Here is a 19,190-nt window from a genome sequence, read left to right as displayed (position 1 = left end):
TTATGATCGTGTTAAATTAAACGATGCACTTTCAAAAGGCAAACACAACAGGCGCTTTATTTCATCACTGAAACACACGTCACATGCAAAATATATGGATATAAAATGTAAATTCATGTTTTTGTGTCTGTTCCAGGACTCATGTCGGCTTAACTAACTAAAACAAAGTACGTGAGGCTTAAAGGTACACACTCAAATTACTGGTATGCTCTAAAAGTCAACACAGTCCACATGCAGTATGTTACAAAGAGTGAACAGAGTTGGATGGTATCAAGTCATGCCAAAAAGTTTGGTTCTATGTGCTCATGTTTTAAGATATTTACCACTGAAACTTCTGTTGACACCAAAAACAGACAGGAAATTGGAAATGTTGCATCTAAAACATGATCTATATGTATAAAAAATGAAGATATCTCAAAACATGAGCAGACACAAATGTCCCGCTGTATCTGAAATCGTTCCCCATTTCATTTACTGTCTTTACTGTCCTCCATGTTGTGTTGTAATGTATCTGTTTTCTGTGTAAGTATAATCACTATATACAGTAGTCACCTCAAAAATTCCACAACTTGCTCCACTATGACATGTACATAGTGGTGGAAAAAGTACATTTACTCAACTACTGTACTTAAGTCCAATTTAAAGGTACTTTACTTGAGAATTTCCATGTATCCTTCCACTGCACTACATTTCAGAGGGAAATATACCCCACTACAGGTATTTGAGACCTTGAGCTACTTTTCAGATTAAGATCTGACACAACAGATAATAGAACAAGCTTTTAAACTGTAACACGTTGGTAAAGATTAAACTCGTGTTTTCCAGTCTGTCTTCTAATGTCTTACAGAAAGCAGTGTGTGTTTGGGTCACATTTCAGATTGCTATGGGTTGTTAACAGCTCCATTAAATAGTGACTTTTTCCCTCCAAACTTCTTACATGGATTTATTTCAACAAATGATCGAACGATACAATATCTAAAAAAAAATTGTCCAATAAACTGAAAACAGATTTGTGTATCGGAACTTATTTTTTCTTTTTTTTTCTTTCCTCTCCCAGTAATCATCTGACGACCCCTGAGGTTTATCTGCTGTCCCAGGATATAAAATTGCAGTTTAAACTAGCTCCACCTGCAGCTGCAGCAACAGTAACATGCTGCTGACACACAGATGCTTCAAGATTAATACATCTAAGGATGTCAAATACAACAATATATCAGTCAGAGGGATCAAACCAGTACTTTAATACTTTAATTTTGCTCCGAATACTTCTGTACTTGTATGCAGGACTTTTACTTGTTATGGAGTGTTTTTACAATGCTGTATTAGTACTTTTACTTAAGTAAAGGATCTGAATACTTCTTCCACCACTGCAACTACTTTGTGATTTTACAGACACTGCATCTCTACACCTGTCAGCGATGACAAGGGAGTGATTTCAGACACAGCCCAAAAGTACCTGGAAAAGTGGACCACAAGCTGTCAGATAAATCTCTTGTTATAATATGTGGGAAGAAACCTTTTACTTTAAAAAGCTTTCTCTCCCAAATGCACCAGCTTCCTGATGCTTAATCCTCATTAACTTTAATACCATCACAGTTCATCCTGTCTCAAATTGTTGTGAGTAAAGGAAGGACTCAAAATAACCAGTGGCTTTAAAACTAATCACGGGCAATTCATTTTTCTTCCTATTAGTCAGAGTTGCTGTCACAGTTTAATGTATTATGTGTTTATTCGTTTGTTTCCATATCATTTTGAAATGTCTTTCTGTTTCGATCACCTCTTTGTGGTTTGTCTTTGCTTCAGATTGATGGATTTGGAGGATGGAAGCACGCTTATAACGTCTTTAGCGGGATTATTTGTTTGATTTTCATCAAACAAACACTTTTCGGTGAAGGACTCCATATAGATTGGAACTGCTGAGGATGAGGGGGGCAAATATGGATTAGGTTAAATAAGCCTGTTGAAACATGAAAGGTTGCTGATCGCTGATGTGGGAGTATCAGACATCTCCTCTTAGAGACCCGGGGCTTCAGGGCATTGGCCGTGTGCATGCGAGAGCACGGGAGGAGCAAAGGAATCGATAGTGATGAGAACAGCCTGGTTTCTATTGCCCATTTAATTATCCTCCATCAAACAAACATGATAGCACCTTGAGATCACTTAAATTGCAGTCCTTCAGATAGACACATACCCTTACACTCAGAGAAAGAGAGAGAGCAAGAGAGGGGGAGTTTAGAGAAGAAAAGGAACACTTTTACTTTTAAACATGGAAAAGAAGAGAATCAAGGTCACCAAGGCAGAGAAAAACATTCACAACAGAGCAGAGATAACAGGTTGTTTAATTAACCCTGTTCTCTGACCTTTAAGTGGAGAACAGACAGCTTTTTAAAAAAGGTAACAAATGAGGCCAGTTAGGTGAGATAAGAGTCATTTAATTTCCAGAAAAGGCCAGATTTAATGTCTTCGGTTATGGAATTGCAAGCTTGTGCTGCCATTGACCTCATGCACTGTGTTAGCTCAAACATTATGCGGCATCGGGGCTTTGTTTGTCTGCTCCGAAGCATCTGAGCAGCTATTGTTTGCTACCGCCATCTGACTATGCATAAATAAGAAAAAGGCTTTTCTGGTGGGAATCAAAATATTTGAAAACGGTGACTCGTCAACAGTCTAACCAAAAACAAGCCAGTCTCATGCTGCATTAACATGGTGGCTGTCAGTGTCTGGCAGACAGCTGTAAGAAGTAAGTGTGTGTGTGTGTGTGCGTGCTGGTGTCTGAATCTCTCTCTCTCTCTCTCTCTCTCATAATTACATAACAGAGGATCTGTAGTCAAATCTGAGTGTGTCGAGTATGTGTGTGTGTACAGTGCGCGCATGTAACCAACTGCGAGTTTGTGTATCGTCTCACTCAGTGCGTATGTGTGACCTAGAAATGTCCAGCAGTCTCTCATGGCTTCATTAGAGCATCACCAAAAAGTTAACAATCTATAACCTTCAAATCATCACCCTGATCCCTCCCTGCGACCGGCGGTGTCTTCCTTCTGTTGTTGTTTTTCTTCCTCCTTTATGTCGCCTCATACCAAACGTCTCACTTTTTTTTCTTTTTTCTTATTTCATTCATCCTGCCATCTCCTCTCTTTGCCACACTCATGTATAGAGTTGGCTCTGAAAGCATTTCCCCCTCAACAGAAACATATGGGTCTTCTGGACTGGCTGTAAGTTATGGCAAATATTTCAACTGTCATGTGTTTACATCATTTTGTAATTGTGGAGAGCTGTAAATGCAAGTTTACCCAGAAGCCTAACATGTGTTGTACTGTGTCATTTAATACCTGTTGCACACACTGGCTGCAACATACACACATAGACTGTGTATACAAGTGCACGTAGCTTCCAGGTCTGAAAAATGAAGCCGAAGCAGAAGTGCCTTAAGCTGCAATACCACCAGTTGCCACTAGAGGACCCTAACCCTAATTGTTGTATGCACTATGTATAATTAATCCCCAAAATCATGGAAACATTTTTGGCTGCCAGGCCAGTGAAAATATTTTTTAAAAAAAGGGCAATAAAACTTTGACCTACTGGTCAACTGGGCCAGAAGGGGGAAAAAAAATCTTACATTGGACCTTGTAAACACAATAAAACTGTTGGTTTTTTTTGGAGGTGTCACACATCAGTGCTGGTAAACTGGAGCTCTTGATATAAACTGACGTACATCAAGACATCACTCGACTGCAAGCTAACGGAAAATAATGGCTGCTGGTGTTTTGAAAGCAATCGCTGCCTGTGTATGTTGACCTTGGGTCAGTCAGTAGTCCAATTTGTTGCAATACAAAACATTGCATTATTTTTTGTGGAATTTATCCAAAATTGAAGCAGAATAGAGATTTCTGGTACAAATTCACCGGGCACGGGTCGTGATTTTCGTCTATTCATCAAATCTCGTCTTATTTTCCTTGTTTTTACAAGTGTTTCAGAGGTATGTGTCGCTAGCGCCAGAAGGTGGCAGTAATGCAACTTAAAAGCAGTTTACCAACCACCATTAAACACTTACAGAAGAAAAAGAAGACTAGCAAGTGTTGATTAAACGTGTGGTGCTGTGAGAGGAAAATACTACTATACAAACAGCAGAAACAAGAAAAGGCTGCTACAACAGTTCTGTGTGGAAGTCCTTCAGAAAAGTAAACAAAAACGAGGCACAGTGCAAACTCTGCCAGGTAAAGCAAGCATGCAAAGTCTACCACATGCGCACAGTTAATAGTGAATGTCCAAGCAGATGCTCGATGGACAGATTAACAAGCAAAGGCTAGCTTTGCCAGCTTTGAAGTAAGTTTGATCGAATAATTGTTGAATAGCTTCCAGCAAATATTGTATTTTTGCTTGAAATACATATCGAATACGTTCAAGAGGTCAAAATTCCACCGACACTTTTATCACGAGCTCCATCTTCTCATAGAATTATCATCGCCATCCAAAAGTGACCCCGAATGTGAACTTGAACTAATTTAAACTAATGAATGTTTTATGGAGTATCTTTAGCTTCCACTCAACGTGAGAAGCAACAGAGCTCCATCTGTGAAACACACAGACTGTGAATGGATGTTTCTGACCAAAATAAACCTCGCAAGTCGCGGTGGGCTTATTTCCCTGTGTTTTATAAACACACTTTTGCCTTCTTAATCACGGAAGCAGCTATTTTCTAACACAGTTGCTCTTCTTCTCAACCAAGAGAGTGACGATATCTGAGCTTCTGAAGTGCGCCAATGCCAGTCCCCCAACATTGTCTCTGCAGAGGGACTTTCACTAACTGCTGCACGCCTCCTCCTACTTTGCAACTCTATCATAGCGATAAGAAAGGCGGTACAGGATGTGTTATCAGTTCCAAGTCTCACACACAGGACCACTGCAGCATTTCACCACTTCTCTCTAACTCGCGTTTCCCCCCCCCCCCCCCCCCCCCCCCCCACCCTCTTTTTTTTTTTCTTTTTTTTTTGGTCCTTTGCCGAGGCCCGCCTCATCACCTCTCTTCCCGCTCCTCTGGTGTTCTCTCATCTCTCTCCCCCCCTGCTGTATCCTCCCCCTCTCTACCTCTCGTCCCCTCCTCCCCACATGTCTGTCTATTCGAAACTGGAGCAACATCTTAATCGAGGCTCTAGGACGTGACGGGAATTTCTAAGCAACCCCAGCTCTGCAGTACAGACACACACACACACACACACACACACACACACACACACACGTGCGTGTACAGAGAAACACACACATTCTGCTTGGCAGCCAATTAACAACCTGCGATCCAGCGCCAAAGGAATAACTGCATGTTGATGAGCTGGCGGCTCTGTGTGTGTGTGTGTGTGTGTGTGTGTGTGTGTGTGTGTGTGTGTGTGTGTGTGTGTGTGTGTTGTCTATCTGTGCATGTGTGTTTGTGATGAGCTGGTGGCCGTCAGAGCCACTTACACAGTTAGAAGGATATCTCTTTTATGTGTTCAGGGGAAAGAGGGGGATTATGATGCATTAAAAACCATCTCCGTGAGGGACAAACTAAGACAGGAACAAGGAAGCATGAATTTGTGTGTGTGTGTGTGTGTGTGTGTGTGTGTGTGTGTGTGTGTGTGTGTGTGTGTGTGTGTTGCTGTCCCGGCACTTTCAGGATGTGTGTGTTGGTGCATACAGGCAGCATTAGGAGAACAATGCAGATGATTTACTTGGAGTGGAGCCTTGCTTTCTCCTCCTCATTCTCCTCCTCATTCTCCTCCTCATTCTCCTCCTTCCTCTATTTTTGGTACCTTTTCGTTCTCCTCCTCCTCACTTCTATCCTGCCTCCACTTTACGGGAGTTCATCCAAAGGTGAATGCCTGACAAAAAAAAAAAGTATCTTCTCCCCCCCTTCAAAAAAACTGATATATTCTCTTTATGTGTCAAAAATATTGACACCAGCCTTGACACAATATCCCCGAGCAGCAAAGCACTGCGCTTGCCAGTCCAGGTTTCATCATCCGTCCTTGTTGTCGGGAGAGACAGAATATGTGAAAAAGACGGCTGTGGGTTTAAAACCTGGCTCCTTGCTGTTGTTGCCCTACTTCTCGAGCACAGCCCGCCATATCAGCCTTTGTTGTATATCTGGATAAATAAATAAAATAAGGGCAGATGAGCGGCTTCAACTACTATTAACAAGTGAGCAAAATGATGTTCACAGTTACGGTGCGTTATTACTACAAGATACTACAGGGCAAGCGAAGATGTCTTTGAGAAATAAACAATATCTGTATAGCCTATGGAAGTTTTTTTTTTATTATTTTCAGTCAATCCGTATTGAATCATAAACAGGTAGTCATTTCTTTTAATTTTCTCATAAACATGCATCCAGGTAAAAAAAAATGTACAACGGACATCTTGGACACTATATTGTACACTCAGTAAATTGCGATGACATTGCATCAGACAGCCGTGTTGTTCATTTTTAATTGTAAATCACTGAAACCTGCATGTGTTACAATAATATTATAAAAAAGGAAATGAAAAGTCAGAACATTAATTAAAAGGTCTAACAATGAACAGGGGGCTCTTTTTTTTTCATGCGTGTGACTGTACTAGATGTAAATGTATGTTGTCGTTTCTGAAACTGGGATGACAACTAGTGGCAAAGTGCTACAATAGCAGAAAAGTTTGAGGGAGTTGGTGGATAAATGGTAGGAAATGTTTGTGGAGGGAAATGCTGCCATCTAGCGGAGAAATTGGCAGATTACACTCAGGAAATTAACAGAGCCCTACAGGACGTGTACAACATAAACAAAAACAGTTGTTGAAAGTATTTACTCAAGTGTTGTTCTTAAGTACAATTTTGAGGTACTTGTACTTTACTTGAGTGTTTCCATTTGATGCTACTTTATACTTCCAACCCATATTTCAGAGGGAAATATTTAACGTTCCATTCTACTACATTTATTGAACACTTTTTAAATGAAGATTTGACCCAATGGATAAAAGAACACATTGTTAAAGATTAAAGCAGTGGTTTATAACCTGTTTGTCTTCTGACATCTCACAAAAAGCCTGCTTCAGGGTCACATTTCAGATGTCTTAGTTAACAGTTATTTTTTCCTTTTTAACTTCTCACATGGTTTCATTTCCAGAGATGTTCAAATGATCCAGTACCTCACCAAAAATTGAGATTTAGAAACAAAATTCATAAACTAAAAAACAGATTCATAGCTCAGAACTTATTTTTTTCTTATTTCCTATTAGATGTGACGACCCCTCAGATTGAGCTGCTGTTTCTAGATATAAAGTAGTTAAAACTAGCTCCACATGCAGCAGCTCCAACAATAACATGCTGTTTACACACTGATGCTTTACTATTAATAATGTAATGATGTCATATATAATAACATATCAGTCATAGGGACCCAAGCAGTACTTTTATTTTAATACTTTAACGAAAACATTTCTGCTACTATTTATCTACTTTTACTTACGACAAGTATTACCTGAGTATCTTTAAATTGCCGTATTGGAATTTAAGTAAAAGTTCTGAATATTTCTTCGGCCACCGAACAAAACAGACAGTCTAATGATTTTAAACAACATGGTGTCTCATTTGCTAACTCAAAAGAAAAAATATTGTGCTCTCATAGATTCCAGTTTTCTCATAGCTGGTGGCAGTACATCCGAGTTTACAACTTTTGGGAACCAGAGTAGGAAACTCACATTGACAGTGTGAAAACCTGCATTTCATGTATGTTGAGAATTAACTTTCTGTAAGGAGACGTCTTATATTAAATGCTGAAACTTTTTAAATGACAAATTACTTACTGGATTTGTCAGGGGGCCTAAATATTATTAGGAATTTCTAACACAGCAATTGATCTTTTTTATAATTATAAAAGATTTGAATTATTATTCAAAGCTGAATATTTTTATATCTTTCTGAAACGTGTAAAGGTGATCTTCAAATTTCAGATTTGTTTCTTTATTCAGTAAAGGAAAGCATTGACTACCTTATTATTATAATCTGTCTTTGACATTTCAAACTCCTTTTCACAGTATGCAGTTTTTCTCTTTTTAACAATGCTGATCCAAATGGCAGCAGTAGATAATCTATGATTTAAAAAATGGGGATTTTTTTTTTTTTTTCTTTCCAGAAGACAGACTGGAAATTGCATTAAATTGACAGCAATATATGTCCCAAATTCTAATTATCATATGTTAACTGGTTGAACTCAACACATATTGTGCAAATTGATTCAAGCCCACACTGCAGGAATGGTGATTGACGTAATAAATCATGTAAAAAACAGCTCCACCCAGTGGAGGTCTGAGGTAATGACCAGAAGGTTCCTGAAGACTCTGGACCTTCAGCTCTTGAGTGACCAAAGTGGTGGTTTAATAAAGAAATTGACAGAAAAATATTTGTGAATCCTGAAGTACAAATGTAATCATTCATGTATTATCTATACCTGCTTTATCCTGAACAAGGTTACAGGAGAGTGGAGCCTATACCAGCTAACAAAGGTGGGCTAAACCCAGGACAGGTAGCCACGCCATCACAGGAAATCAGACACTTATGGACAACTTCAAATCACCAATTAACCTAACACACATGTGTTGGGACTGTGAGAGGAAGCCAGAGATAGGCCTCAGCTGACGAGCAGGTTAAAACCCAGAACCGTCATGCTGTGAGGCGACTGTGTGAACCAGTACACCAATGTGCCCACACAAATGTAAACAAAGTCAATTTGATTTCAAAGTTACTAGTTCTCTGTATGTTCACAGTCTGACATCAGAAGTTTATAAATTATTCTGCTTAAAGTGAAAAGTGATCCCCTAAAGTCTGAATAAAATACATTCATAGATTTTAGATTTTTCAATCAGCAGGAGATTTAAATAATGTTATGAATTTCTAACCATTTAGTTGAAGTTGGCAACAGAAAAAACACATCTGACACAACTTCTTATTCAAAACAGGAATGATGGCGTAACATCAGCACTCAAGTGAAAAAGCTCCACCCAGTGGAGATCTGTGGTAATGACCAGAAAGTTCCTGAAGACTCTGGACCTCCTCCAGTTACAGTATAAAAATGGGACCGTCCCACTGCTGAGACAGAAAGCAACACAAGAAGACAACAGACACTTGAACGGCGTTTCATCTCACATCAAGAGGACCCAACACTAAACACTCTGAAGATGCTGTGCTCTCATGGATTCCAGTCTGCCCTCAGTCCATTCATGGACTTCTACTGGCCTGTACGCAGTCTGTGTCCAGAGGTCAAACCTCTTTTCCACCAGCAGCATCTCCTGCAGAGAAACCTACGGGAGCTGCGCAGCCGTCTGGAGCTGATGGACAAACTTCAACACGAGAGCCCGGAGGAGACGGAGCCTTTCCAAACCGGTGTGGCCACGCAGCCAGCCTCCTACCGGCTGGAGAACGAGGGAGAGCACTTTGGTCTGATCCTGGACACTCGAGGCTTTTCCCCAGAGCAGCTGTCTGTCAGGCAGGTGGGCAGGAAGCTGACAGTCAGCGGGAAGACGGAGAAGAAGCAGGAGGACGGAGAAGGCTCCTACTCTTACAGAATCCAGGAGTTCAGACAGGAGTTGGATCTGCCTGAAGGGCTGAACCCTGAAGACGTCACCTGCCGCCTGTCTCCAGACGGGAAGCTCCACATCCAGGCAGCCAGAGCTCCACGTGTGGAGGAGGCTGAGAGAGAGATGACCATCAAGAGGAGCTTGGAGGAGGAGACACAGCAGAGTGTGTGTTCACAGGCAGAAGACAGCAGCACAACCCAGGACAAACCTGAACAAATGGACTCATGTATGCAAGCTGATGTGACAATGAGAAGTGTTTTATAATAATGAATGAAGATCATGTTACTTTTGAAGGTTTGTAACTAAATAAATATATTCATTTACAACTATTATAGTTCTATGGTGTTATTACTTTTGTAATTTGAAAAATTGTGTTTTAAGTAAATCTTAAAACAGACAATAAAACATAAAACGACAGAAAGGACCATTGACATTGGTGAAATAGCCACATTAACATACGATAAATATGAGTGAAATATTCACAGAAATTAAGACATTTTACAAATACTATTTTTTTTATTATATCTGAAACATGTTAAGAAAATATGTCACAAATTAGATTCAAAGGTAACATTTTCACATCAAATTATCTAATCAAATAAAACTATCAAGCTTTATCGTACATGATTGTTGTATTACAGCTGTACATCTATTTCAGTATTCTATTTCTATTTCATTTCTGGATGCTTAGATGATTGCTCATGTTGATTGTCCTGCCTATGTACGTGATAAAAACAAATAGGGTACTGTATACATTAATGGATGAAAAAAAATAAACGTATTCTTAAAAAGGATAGAAAACTCAGTATAAAGTAAAAGTATACATTTGTTGATTGGGCATGAATCAGTTGAATGGAAATTATGTTTACTGACTCCCTGCATCATCTGCAATGGCTTTATTTATGCTCCAGCACCTGCAGCTGCAGCAGCCCCTAGCGGTTCGTAGGGGACCTGCATGTCCAGAAATCAAAATCAAAAAAGTTATCCTAAAAATATTTTTTGTCAATTTTAGCTGGCTATTGTATTCGAAACAAATTCTGATTTTAAGCAAGTTTAGTAAGTTGTTCATAGTAATTATAATATTATAATAGTTAATAACTTTACTGTAAGTCCGGCCGGAAATGACGTATAAGGTCAGACAGCTGGGGTTAGAAGTTGTACGTGGCGTGACCCCCAAAAACCGGCGGAACAGAAAACACATGGTGAGGCGAAAACTACTTTCGGATTTATTGATGAGGTTATCAAAAGAGCGGATTACAATCAAGTGCAACAAATGCAACAAGAAGGACGTCGGTAACGCGGTAAGGCAAGTTTATTTCAATAGTATATGTAACACAGTTTGCAGTTGAAGGTGCTGCACACACGAAATGCTCAGAGACCTGCTTTTTGGCGTCTCTGCGCCTTTCAGCGGCTCAGTCCGAAGACGCTGGTGTCATGAACCTCGAGGAGTCCACCGGGTACCGACCAGATCATGTTTTCTGCAGGAGTTTTCAGAAGTTTAAGATATCGTTGGCCTGCCGTCTCCCACTGAAGATCCTCTTGTCTGTCTTGCTCTTGCTTTGCCTGCGAACGCAAATAACGTCAACGGCGGTCGGTGCTCTTATCCTCAGTACATTTAGTAAATAAGGCTTTGGTAACAGCCAGTGCAGAGCTGCTGCTGCGTGGTGTTTGTGTGTGTGTTTACATTGTGTCCGCTTGCTATCACATTGTCTCCTGCTTTGTGAGTAAATAACATGTGGTAGTTGCAGTGTTGTCATCAATGTTTTTTTTTTTTTTTTTTTTTTTTTTTATGTAAATCTGGCTTTCCTGTGAGCCGGTGCTCAGCCAATGTTTTGTGTGCGTGTGTGGGGCCTATCATTTGTGGATGCTTTTTATTTTTTTTTATTTTTTTTTTACATGACGTCTACTTCCTTCATTGACAAATATTGTTTGTGCATCAAAGTATTCGACTTATTTTTCAAGCGTGCCGTGGCCGTAATGACGCGTGGAAGAAAACACGCACATTTCTCTGCATATCTTTTACACAGATCTTTTTCACGTGTGTATATTATATCATCCACACGGCACGTCCAACTTCGATCATGTTCCAACGGTTTACTATGTAGGTTTTGCGTATTTTCCCCGATATTTGTCAGATATTTTGAAAGTAATATTCTCATTTTTGTGGATATTTCACCAATGTAAATTGTCCTGTCTGTCCTTTCGTGTTTTATTGTCTGTTTTAAAGATGTACCTGAATATGTTTTTTTGTTGCAAAAAATAAGTAAAATACAAGAGTAACCATAAAACACCATAAAAACTATAATAGTTGTGAATGAATATATTTATTTAGTTACAAACCTTTAAAAGCAACATGATCTTCATTCATTATTATAAAACACTTCTCATTGTCACATCAGCTTGCATACATGAGTCCATTTGTTCAGGTTTGTCCTGGGTTGTGCTGCTGTCTTCTGCCTGTGAACACACACTCTGCTGTGTCTCCTCCTCCAAGCTCCTCTTGATGGTCATCTCTCTCTCAGCCTCCTCCACACGTGGAGCTCTGGCTGCCTGGATGTGGAGCTTCCCGTCTGGAGACAGGCGGCAGGTGACGTCTTCAGGGTTCAGCCCTTCAGGCAGATCCAACTCCTGTCTGAACTCCTGGATTCTGTAAGAGTAGGAGCCTTCTCCGTCCTCCTGCTTCTTCTCCGTCTTCCCGCTGACTGTCAGCTTCCTGCCCACCTGCCTGACAGACAGCTGCTCTGGGGAAAAGCCTCGAGTGTCCAGGATCAGACCAAAGTGCTCTCCCTCGTTCTCCAGCCGGTAGGAGGCTGGCTGCGTGGCCACACCGGTTTGGAAAGGCTCCGTCTCCTCCGGGCTCTCGTGTTGAAGTTTGTCCATCAGCTCCAGACGGCTGCGCAGCTCCCGTAGGTTTCTCTGCAGGAGATGCTGCTGGTGGAAAAGAGGTTTGACCTCTGGACACAGACTGCGTACAGGCCAGTAGAAGTCCATGAATGGACTGAGGGCAGACTGGAATCCATGAGAGCACAGCATCTTCAGAGTGTTTAGTGTTGGGTCCTCTTGATGTGAGATGAAACGCCGTTCAAGTGTCTGTTGTCTTCTTGTGTTGCTTTCTGTCTCAGCAGTGGGACGGTCCCATTTTTATACTGTAACTGGAGGAGGTCCAGAGTCTTCAGGAACTTTCTGGTCATTACCACAGATCTCCACCGGGTGGAGCTTTTTCACTTGAGTGCTGATGTTACGCCATCATTCCTGTTTTGAATAAGAAGTTGTGTCAGATATGTTTTTTCTGTTGCCAACTTCAACTAAATGGTTAGAAATTCATAACATTATTTAAATCTCCTGCTGATTGAAAAATCTAAAATCTATGAATGTATTTTATTCAGACTTTAGGGGATCACTTTTCACTTTAAGCAGAATAATTTATAAACTTCTGATGTCAGACTGTGAACATACAGAGAACTAGTAACTTTGAAATCAAATTGACTTTGTTTACATTTGTGTGGGCACATTGGTGTACTGGTTCACACAGTCGCCTCACAGCATGACGGTTCTGGGTTTTAACCTGCTCGTCAGCTGAGGCCTATCTCTGGCTTCCTCTCACAGTCCCAACACATGTGTGTTAGGTTAATTGGTGATTTGAAGTTGTCCATAAGTGTCTGATTTCCTGTGATGGCGTGGCTACCTGTCCTGGGTTTAGCCCACCTTTGTTAGCTGGTATAGGCTCCACTCTCCTGTAACCTTGTTCAGGATAAAGCAGGTATAGATAATACATGAATGATTACATTTGTACTTCAGGATTCACAAATATTTTTCTGTCAATTTCTTTATTAAACCACCACTTTGGTCACTCAAGAGCTGAAGGTCCAGAGTCTTCAGGAACCTTCTGGTCATTACCTCAGACCTCCACTGGGTGGAGCTGTTTTTTACATGATTTATTACGTCAATCACCATTCCTGCAGTGTGGGCTTGAATCAATTTGCACAATATGTGTTGAGTTCAACCAGTTAACATATGATAATTAGAATTTGGGACATATATTGCTGTCAATTTAATGCAATTTCCAGTCTGTCTTCTGGAAAGAAAAAAAAAAAAATCCCCATTTTTTAAATCATAGATTATCTACTGCTGCCATTTGGATCAGCATTGTTAAAAAGAGAAAAACTGCATACTGTGAAAAGGAGTTTGAAATGTCAAAGACAGATTATAATAATAAGGTAGTCAATGCTTTCCTTTACTGAATAAAGAAACAAATCTGAAATTTGAAGATCACCTTTACACGTTTCAGAAAGATATAAAAAATATTCAGCTTTGAATAATAATTCAAATCTTTTATAATTATAAAAAAGATCAATTGCTGTGTTAGAAATTCCTAATAATATTTAGGCCCCCTGACAAATCCAGTAAGTAATTTGTCATTTAAAAAGTTTCAGCATTTAATATAAGACGTCTCCTTACAGAAAGTTAATTCTCAACATACATGAAATGCAGGTTTTCACACTGTCAATGTGAGTTTCCTACTCTGGTTCCCAAAAGTTGTAAACTCGGATGTACTGCCACCAGCTATGAGAAAACTGGAATCTATGAGAGCACAATATTTTTTCTTTTGAGTTAGCAAATGAGACACCATGTTGTTTAAAATCATTAGACTGTCTGTTTTGTTCGGTGGCCGAAGAAATATTCAGAACTTTTACTTAAATTCCAATACGGCAATTTAAAGATACTCAGGTAATACTTGTCGTAAGTAAAAGTAGATAAATAGTAGCAGAAATGTTTTCGTTAAAGTATTAAAATAAAAGTACTGCTTGGGTCCCTATGACTGATATGTTATTATATATGACATCATTACATTATTAATAGTAAAGCATCAGTGTGTAAAGAGCATGTTATTGTTGGAGCTGCTGCATGTGGAGCTATGGTCCTTTCTGTTGTTTTATGTTTTATTGTCTGTTTTAAGATTTACTTAAAACACTATTTTTCAAATTACAAAAGTAATAACACCATAGAACTATAATAGTTGTAAATGAATACATTTATTTAGTTACAAACCTTCAAAAGCAACATGATCTTCATTCATTATTATAAAACACTTCTCATTGTCACATCAGCTTGCATACATGAGTCCATTTGTTCAGGTTTGTCCTGGGTTGTGCTGCTGTCTTCTGCCTGTGAACACACACTCTGCTGTGTCTCCTCCTCCAAGCTCCTCTTGATGGTCATCTCTCTCTCAGCCTCCTCCACACGTGGAGCTCTGGCTGCCTGGATGTGGAGCTTCCCGTCTGGAGACAGGCGGCAGGTGACGTCTTCAGGGTTCAGCCCTTCAGGCAGATCCAACTCCTGTCTGAACTCCTGGATTCTGTAAGAGTAGGAGCCTTCTCCGTCCTCCTGCTTCTTCTCCGTCTTCCCGCTGACTGTCAGCTTCCTGCCCACCTGCCTGACAGACAGCTGCTCTGGGGAAAAGCCTCGAGTGTCCAGGATCAGACCAAAGTGCTCTCCCTCGTTCTCCAGCCGGTAGGAGGCTGGCTGCGTGGCCACGCCGGTTTGGAAAGGCTCCGTCTCCTCCGGGCTCTCGTGTTGAAGTTTGTCCATCAGCTCCAGACGGCTGCGCAGCTCCCGTAGGTTTCTCTGCAGGAGATGCTGCTGGTGGAAAAGAGGTTTGACCTCTGGACACAGACTGCGTACAGGCCAGTAGAAGTCCATGAATGGACTGAGGGCAGACTGGAATCCATGAGAGCACAGCATCTTCAGAGTGTTTAGTGTTGGGTCCTCTTGATGTGAGATGAAACGCCGTTCAAGTGTCTGTTGTCTTCTTGTGTTGCTTTCTGTCTCAGCAGTGGGACGGTCCCGTTTTTATACTGTAACTGGAGGAGGTCCAGAGTCTTCAGGAACTTTATGGTCATTACCACAGATCTCCACTGGGTGGAGCTTTTTCACTTGAGTGCTGATGTTACGCCATCATTCCTGTGCTTTCAGGAATGCTCCTGCATTTACAAAATGCCAACACTAGATGTCAGTTAAACTCATCATTAGATAAAAGTCGTAATGGACCATAACTGCAATGCCCTCTGACGGACCTCCAAGATATTACTTCTGTTTCTATGTATCCAGTTTCTCCACGTGCAGCAGAAACAAAATGAAATAAGACCAGAGTTGCTGTAATAAAACTATTCGGAGCAGTTGCCTCCATCTTCCTGTTTTCTGATTCGTCTTCATCAGCTCTTATCAACTTATCTCCTGCAAGTGTATTTCTCTGAAGCCACTGTCTGCCTATTAGTACCAAAATCAATAATTGGGAGCAGACAAGAATGGAGTTTAATGTTATCAGAAGAAGAGAAGAGAAGAGAAGAGAAGAGAAGAGAAGAGAAGAGAAGAGAAGAGAAGAGAAGAGAAGAGAAGAGAAGAGAAGAGAAGAGTGAAGTATCAGACACACCCACTGTCATTTTCAAATGCTATATTAACAGGACTATGTATTTCATTGTTGAATGATGAGTCAACATTTCCAACTGCGAAGGCTCTTGGTAAATATTCACTGATGTGCTTGCAATGCTGTTTACTGCTTTCATTTTGACTCCATATCAACATTCTTTAAACAGACGTTGTGGTTCAAAGATTGTCTTATTATTATCTCAATTCAACACAGAACTTCATGTACAAAATAATTCAACTTTCGTTTTGAAATGCAAATTTGAAATTTTGGAATGTTTTAAAAACTTTTATTCACCCAGGAACATCATACATCTATGTAGCAATCCTTGGTTACAGCAACATATACATGAGCATTCCTGTTGTTCGTGGTTATCTCCGTTCACATCCCCATCCCCACGGGACGGCTGTGACTCAGATGGAAGAGCAGGTTGCCCGCTAATAATAATGTTGGCGATTCGATCCCCGGCGTTCTCCTGTCTTCATGCCGAAGTGTCCTTGGCCAAGACACTGAACCCCAAGTTGCTCCCGATGGCAGGTGAGCACCTCGCATGGCATTGGTGTGTGAATATGTGTGTGAGTGGATGAATGGGAAGCAAGCTGTAAAAGCGCTTTGAGACCGTAAATGCAGACTATTACCATTACTCACGATTTGAATACAAAATCCTTCAATAAACACAACAAGAACAGTCCCACTATAATTATTCAAAATCAATCATTGTGGACGTTAAACTTTAGTAACTGGGAGTGAGCACAAATCTGGAACATCTAAGGCTGCTGTTTAACTCAGGAACATTTTTGAGATAAAAAAAAAAAAAAAAGAAAATTTGAATTAACTCTAATCGTCAGAACAAACTAAGATACCAACATTCTTCCAAGCATTATACCCTCCCAGGCAAAATTAAAACCACTGTCAAAGTCAGGTGTTGATTTCGAAGCTACAAAAGTCTGTAATGTGATGATGATTAGTTTCATGGTGGAATTGCTGACTTGGTAGAAAAAATGCTTAAAAAAGTAAAAAAAAAAAAAACACAAATAAATTGATGTTTACCAGCCACACTCTTCCAAACATATCTAAAGTATAGTCTTCACACATACAATATGTAAGGTACTGTAGTTTCTTCAGGTAGTAAAATAAAACTTTTATGTTGAAAGGGTGCAAATGCACCTGTATTGATTAAAAGAGTACCAAGTACATGCTTTTATTTTTTAATGCCCTTCTAATAGAAGTACCTTTTGAGGTAGATCAGTCTCCTCCTCAGATTTATACAACTCCTCTGAGAAAAGGTACATTACATTTGACCTTTAGAGGGTACCGCTTGCTTGACATTGAGATGCAGTCACAAAGTGTACTTAGTTTCAATGAATGTGGTAGTAGCATTCATCCAGTACTCAGTAAATCCTATTTGGTTGGCAATTTTTTTTTTTATTTTATAGTACTCTATTAATCCCCGAGGAGAAATTTCTTCGCTACAGCAGGGGGGCTCTCAGGGGGGAGCTGCTGCAACAGGCTGCCACTAGCGCGGCGCCAGGTAACCTGACCTGAGGTGCATGTTTTTGGATGATGGGAGGAAGCCGGAGAACCCGGAGAGAACCCACGCAAGCACAGGGAGAACATGCAAACTCCGCACAGAAAGGCCCAGGACCGGATTCAAACCTAGAACCTTTTTGCTGTGAGGCGACAATGCTAACCACTGCACCACCGTGCCGCCCAAATAAATGAGCCCTCAGCACCGACCGGGTAGATTCTGGAGCTGTTTCCACAGCGTCAGCATCTCTTTAGGACTCCGTCTGTGAACGAGCAGGACAGATCTGTACGCACAGGGATTCCCCCTGTCGGTCTCTGGGAGATCAAACGTTAAAAAGCCTGGGTGATGGTGGGGAGAGAGCCCGAGTCTGTGCAGGCACATTCCAAGATACACGTCATCGATAGGGAAAAGGCGAACCCTCTCGGACACCTCTCTCAGACGTAAAGCGAGTGAGACGGAATACACCACCCCTCCTCCGCCAGCGTAGGGTGGGTACGCGCCTTTGTAGAAACTTTCCGGTATGTAGTATTTCATGGATGGTTCGCGGTTGGGCATTGCGTTATTGATGACATCCCCAACAAACAAATCCATGTCCGTTTCATTTGTAAAGGCTCTCCACAGCTTGTGCTCCTCCCACTGCTTGTGCAGGTAATCCAGGAGGGCATCCGTTCGAACGAAGACATCATCATCCCCTTTGAAGACGAAGGTGGCCGTGGGGCAGTATTGCTTTAGCCAACCCCAGAACAGCAGGTCCTTTAGGGTCAAATTAAAGAAGGCATCTCTGAAATCCCACTGTAGGATATCCCCATATTTCTGGTTCTCAAGCTCCAGGAGGTTTTTGAGGTCTGGGTGAGGGCCTGTACTTGAGTCCTGCCTTCCCAGCAGAAACACGATTCGCACTAGTCCGCCTTTCTTATTTGATTCCCCCTTCACCAGACCACTGCGGCCCCACGTTTCACGGATAGCCTGTCTGTTTTCAAAGTTCCCCACTTGAGATTTGACGGCCAAGAGGAGCATGAGGGAGTGTAGACCAAAGCTATTCCTCCCACACATACCAGGCTGATTGATAAGGAGGGGGTAGTCCCTGCAGTGCATTGACCTGATAAATGCCCTGATATGTTCTGGCAAGCTGTTTAAATCATGCACAAGAGGGACTGAACACTTGCGCAACGTGCAGTCAGAAAGACATTCATCCCCATTTTCTGATAAAACCTTTGCTTTCGGCTTTGTCATTCTCCCCGTCGTGTTTCCTCTTAGTATGGGATTGTGCTGACGGTCCCAAGCATGCTGCAGCTGGTTCCACAGCGCACTGTCTACCAGACGAAGGTTCCAGAAAGGGGCGACCGGGTGCGAGGCCAAAGTTGAAGAATTAGAAGAAATCCCAGGGGCAATGAAGTGCGTGGTTATTTTGGGAGGACTGTAGGAGATGGTGACGAATATGGAGACCATGATGTAAATCAGGAGGTGGCCTGTCATCATACAAGGCAGCAGGCACATGCACAGCAGTCTACTGTTGCATTTGCAGAATTTTCCCATTGCCTGCGCAGTACAAATCAGACACACAAATATGTAAGAAATTACATAATAATAGCACATGAAATATTATAATTACCCTCCCTTCTTTCATAGAGCGCAGACCAGCAGTGACATGAGTCTACC

General features: G+C 41.1%; 4 protein-coding genes across 4 annotated transcripts; 1 reads left to right on the top strand and 3 right to left on the bottom strand.

Moving 5' to 3' along the window:
• The first annotated feature begins 9,180 nt into the window (after positions 1–9,180).
• On the top strand, positions 9,181–11,017 carry LOC138204788 (heat shock protein 30-like). Its single transcript, XM_069160287.1, has 2 exons — positions 9,181–9,819; positions 10,988–11,017. The coding sequence occupies exons 1-2, from the start codon at positions 9,181–9,183 to the stop codon at positions 11,015–11,017; spliced, it is 669 nt and encodes a 222-aa protein (XP_069016388.1).
• A 932-nt stretch (positions 11,018–11,949) lies between these two features.
• Positions 11,950–12,612, bottom strand: LOC138204784 (heat shock protein 30-like). The gene has a single exon (XM_069160273.1). It carries the CDS (start codon positions 12,610–12,612, stop codon positions 11,950–11,952), a length of 663 nt encoding a protein of 220 aa, XP_069016374.1.
• Positions 12,613–14,658: 2,046 nt separating this feature from the next.
• Positions 14,659–15,321, bottom strand: LOC138204776 (heat shock protein 30-like). The gene has a single exon (XM_069160260.1). It carries the CDS (start codon positions 15,319–15,321, stop codon positions 14,659–14,661), a length of 663 nt encoding a protein of 220 aa, XP_069016361.1.
• Positions 15,322–17,729: 2,408 nt separating this feature from the next.
• LOC138206027 (N-acetyllactosaminide beta-1,3-N-acetylglucosaminyltransferase 2) lies at positions 17,730–19,067 on the bottom strand. Its single transcript, XM_069162475.1, has one exon. The coding sequence runs from the start codon at positions 19,065–19,067 to the stop codon at positions 17,730–17,732; it is 1,338 nt and encodes a 445-aa protein (XP_069018576.1).
• Positions 19,068–19,190: the final 123 nt, after the last annotated feature.

The sequence above is a fragment of the Embiotoca jacksoni genome, unplaced genomic scaffold (genome assembly GCF_022577435.1).
Source record: "Embiotoca jacksoni isolate LCO1_2020_lvr unplaced genomic scaffold, fEmbJac1.0.p SCAF_10, whole genome shotgun sequence".
NCBI lineage: Eukaryota > Metazoa > Chordata > Actinopteri > Embiotocidae > Embiotoca > Embiotoca jacksoni.
This window is presented reverse-complemented; position numbering and strand designations above follow the sequence as displayed.